General features: G+C 46.9%; 1 protein-coding gene across 1 annotated transcript; it reads right to left on the bottom strand.

Annotated features, from left to right (window-relative positions):
• Nucleotides 1–1,468: 1,468 nt before the first annotated feature.
• Nucleotides 1,469–4,041, bottom strand: LOC139654200 (GTPase IMAP family member 7). The gene is made up of 3 exons (XM_071531267.1): nt 3,962–4,041; nt 3,379–3,533; nt 1,469–2,687 (listed from the first exon to the last, which is right to left on the bottom strand). The coding sequence occupies exons 1-3, from the start codon at nt 3,984–3,986 to the stop codon at nt 1,821–1,823; spliced, it is 1,047 nt and encodes a 348-aa protein (XP_071387368.1). The 5' UTR covers nt 3,987–4,041; the 3' UTR covers nt 1,469–1,820.
• Nucleotides 4,042–4,412: the final 371 nt, after the last annotated feature.

The following is a 4,412-nucleotide window of genomic DNA, read 5'->3' as shown; positions in this document are numbered from 1 at the left end:
AAAATATTGCGTTGTCCACGTCTCACAGCGGACTGCCCCCACTTCAATGAGGGACCACAAGGCCCTTACAACAACATTTTTGCTCTGAGGGAGAGGCCCCAGAAGTTACAGCCTGTGTGTTAATGATGGGTCACTGGTGATTCCCTGAGATGTTTGTTCAGATTTTGGCTTTGCTTATACATACAGGCACAAATCAACTCTGCATCCTCTTTTTTTCCCCTTTTTTCTTCCTCTGTCCTGCTGAGGTCTCATCTTCCAGGACCAATCCTGGCCACCGCTGTCTGCACCCTGCGGGACGCCCCGACACACACTCTGCCTTGATTTGTGACTTTTTCTCTGCTACTTTTGATCTGTGATACTTTTGTGTCCCATAGTCTTGTCTCCCCGAAGAAATAAATTTCCCTCCCCGAAAATCCTCCCTCTTAATTTTTCCCCATCACGCCGACTCCATCATTACTCTCTCTGTCTTATCCTCAATGTATATCCAGTAAGACTGAATAATATTTGGACAGGTGTTCTTTTTATATACATTATCTTCAATGGGGTCTAGTGCGTCATTTCACTGCAGTTTCATGAGGAGAAAAAGGCAACATATCCTGGCTGGTGCACTCTAAGCTGGTACTGTACACTGTAGTCTGTACTGTATGTGTAATCCCTAACAATAAAAAACTGTTTAGCACCAATTTTCCTTTACTTTTAAAACTTTCTTTTTTCCTGTTTCAGACAACTGTGGAGGCCACATCTGGAAGACAGATGTAGTCCCTAAGCATGTTCTCTGCCTTCGTCTCTCTTTCTCTCTTCTCTCCCTCGCATTCGCTCTTTCTCACTCGCTCTCTCCCCACTCTCTCTTTCTCGCGTCTTTCCTCCCTCTCTTTTTGGGAAACATGAGAGCTGGGCTAATTCTCTCTCTCCCTCCCACCCCAGCCGGACCACCCACATTCGGAAACGCCTAGCAGTTCCTAAGGCAGAGCCTCCGGCAGCTTAGAGGGAGAGAGAGAGAGGGAGAGAGAGGGAGAGAAGAGTGAGAGAGAGAGAGAAGAGAGAGATGTAAGGATGGGTTATGACTGATGGTTTTAGCAGAGTATCAATTACATCAATGTCAAAACCATAACCTGCCATTGTGTAAGGAGGAGAGAGACTGGGAGAGACAGCTCCCACTGCCTTGCTTCAGTGCTCAGTTGAGTTTGTGCAGCGTTTTAAATGCAGAATAGAGGCTCTTTTTCTTTGCACAGCCCACCACAGTTAACCATAGTCTCTCATTTCATTCCCTGGTGTTTTAATGCATGCAAAATACATTGGATAAAAAGGTATCTTTATAATTGAAGTTTCCCTTTGTCGTGTCCTGGACATCCTTGAGTTGGATTTGTCCTTAACTCGATCACATTCTTTAAAAATAAATAACTGCAGATTTGGAGATCTCAATAACACATATGAGAAACAATAGTGAAATGTATTTAAACAACAGCTTTTATTTGCTTGGGTAAGCAGTAAATTAGTATCTCTCAGTTCAACTCAAACAGTAAACTTCTCCAGTATAAGGGTCGATGTCTCCACCATGTGGAGGTTTCTTACTATTGCCTCTTCCCAAAAGTCCTTAAAACATTCTGCAAGACTGAACATAGAAAACAGAAAACAGCTCCTGGTGGTCAGTGGTCAAACATGTAAATCATCATATCATATAAATATTGTGAAGGTGCTAGCAGGCAAGCCAATAGCTCAGTAATACATTGGTTTGCTCAATGCAGTGAAATGACTTAAAGGTGCAGCTTTATGCATAATACATTGATGAGATTTGGTTGTTATCTCCCCCTCTGCTCCCTTCATTTATTTTTCTGGGTTTTCCTCCTCCCCACCTCAGTAGCCACTGATCCCACAGTGGCCCCCAGCATGCCCCCGAAGGGCCCCCCCACAAACAGGCCGACCAGGGCCCCCAGCAGGGCCTCCCGCCTCACGAGTTTGGGCAACCTCTTCATCCAGCCTGTCAGCTTCTCCCACAAGCCCCAGAGGAAAGAGGGAGCGGGGGAGGAAGGGGAGACACACGTAGAGGGGAAAATACCGTCTACGTCCACATTCAAGTCATCTATGCTCTTCTCCGCCTCTTCCCTCACTCTCTCCATCTCTTCATCATCCATGTCTTCCTCGTGGGGCGAGTCCGTCGGAGGCGCCTGATCGTCCGACTCCTCTCCTCTCCTCTGCCTCAGTATCTCTGCCTGCCTCTCTCTCACCCTGGCCTCGGCCTCTTGGTACAGGGGGCAGCTGAAGTGCTCCGCCCCGCTCTCTCTCACCGCCTGTTCCACTTTCTCCAGCAGTTCTTCCACAGCCTGCCTCTCCTCTGCCTCTCCGCCCCGCCTCTCCAGGGTGTGGTAGCGGTCCCCGCACCTTTCCACCAGCTCCAGGAGGTCCTTGCGCCAGGTGACGAGGTGCTCCTCCAACTGTTCGCCCTCCTCCAGCTCGTCGGTGCGGGTGAAGAGGATGACGGTGTGCCCGCTGACCGCCGAGGGGCCGAAGAGCTTCTCCAGCGCCTCCAGGGCCTCGGCCTCTCTGTCGGCCGGCTGGTTCACAGGGACGCACAGCAGGAAGGCGTGCGGCCCGGGGCTGGATAAGGCCACGAAGGAGGAGATGCGGCGTCTGGTTTCTTCCGGGTCGCAGTCGGAGCTGAACCAATCCGGACTGGTGACTACTACTACCTGCACAGATAAGGTAGAAGCTGTGTCATACAGAATATACAAAACCAAAATATTGAGGTTCAAAGAATGAAAAACACAGTTAAAGAGGGTTTGACAGGAAAAATGCATTAGCAACATAAACATGTAATTTTTTGTGTACTGGAAAAGTTTCAGAAATCGGTATACATTTCTATAGCCTATACATTATCACTCTATTATTAAATGTTTTTCCTGTTTCTCTCATTAATTGAATGTGGAATTATTCTGTTATACTGACTGAATAAGTTAAAAATGAACATGAATATTCTTATTATTCCTATTTTCTTCTTATTATAAAAAATATATATATTTTGAAACACCCGGTAGAAGTGGTATTTTTACACCCAGATAAAAAAAAAAATATTTTTATCTTGAGATATGGAAGACCTGGTCAGGACAGCAGCAACACATTTAGTAACAGATAAAACAATGACAGAGAGAGAGAGAGAGAGAGAGAGGGAGGCAGAGAAAGAAGTAGGCCTATATGCAAATCTTAAAACTTTGCATGGTTTCGCTTTGGGTGATTTTAACTTCAGTAAAATGTCTTCAATAAATTCAAATCACTTACTCCTATACTTTCCTTACATCATATAATACAGTGTAAAAGCATGCACGCTGCCCCGCGCCTTCATGATCTGATGATTCATATTTCACCCAAAGGTCCCCCACCTACCTGTCTACCTGCCGCCTCGCCCGTGCGTTTGCGGCTCTGCTGGCTGTCGGCAGCGGCATCTCCCTGCTGGGACTGAGAGGCTGGCAGGCCCAGGATGGTGCTGCCTGCTGAACTCTTCCCTGCCCCCGTCCGGCCCAGCACGACCAGCCTCAGCTCTGCGAACAATTAAGGAAAAGGGCAGAGACAGAAAGACAAGAGAGACAGCAGTGTGAGCGTCCATAATAACAAGTTGAATGCGTCTTTTACTAAGTGTTTACTGGTGTCTTTTTACAGCCCCATAAAAGAAACAGCTGTTGTTGCGTTTGCGTGCTGGTTTTTGTCTACTCATACTGGTCAGCTGCTGGAGACGCTGTCGTGCAATCAGACATATACATATTCACTACTGGAGACATTATTATCGCTTTTGCACGGACACTTCAGAAGTGGCAGCGCCCTTTACTGCTGCCGCTTCCTCTCAACACAGATCAAACCATTGCGATGCCGAAAATGCGTAGAAAGCGGCATCCATCTGACTCTGCTCCTGTAATCCGTCATAGTTTCTAGCGCGTGAAATACAGCATACAAAGATAATTATACAGGATACCTGTGTGTCTGATGCCTGATGCCATCTCTCGTCCTGTCCAATGCCGTATTTAGTCAGGGATGAACACTTCCTCGTTCCTGACGCCTGACTCAGCCCTGCCCGCCTGGTCAGGCCGGCTGCACTGTACCGTACTGTACTGAACTGAACCAGGGGTGAGCACAACTCCATCTGTTGTGGGTCTAATGCACTGGCTCCCAAAGGGGGGCCCGGGGCAAAATGAGTTTAATTGCCCTATACATGTTAGCACAATGAAAGAATGCATCAGGAAGTTTTGATCAGAGGTCTCGCTCTCTCAGCTGGAATCACCCTACAGTAGAAAGTGATATAATTGTGAATGAGGGGTCCTGAGACAAAATAGAAATAAAATCCAGTCTAATAAGGATCGGTTTGAAAAGGTTTGGGACATGCTCTGTTGTCTTGAATAGCTGCATAATCCTAATATATTAAACAT

The sequence above is a fragment of the Centroberyx affinis genome, unplaced genomic scaffold (assembly GCF_046629955.1).
Source record: "Centroberyx affinis isolate AG114_WGS23_722 - 3 ecotype Tasmania unplaced genomic scaffold, CSIRO-AGI_Caff_v1 ptg002059l_1, whole genome shotgun sequence".
Classification (NCBI taxonomy): domain Eukaryota; kingdom Metazoa; phylum Chordata; class Actinopteri; order Beryciformes; family Berycidae; genus Centroberyx; species Centroberyx affinis.
Note: the sequence above shows the minus strand (reverse complement) of the source record. Positions and strands in the feature narration are given on the sequence as shown.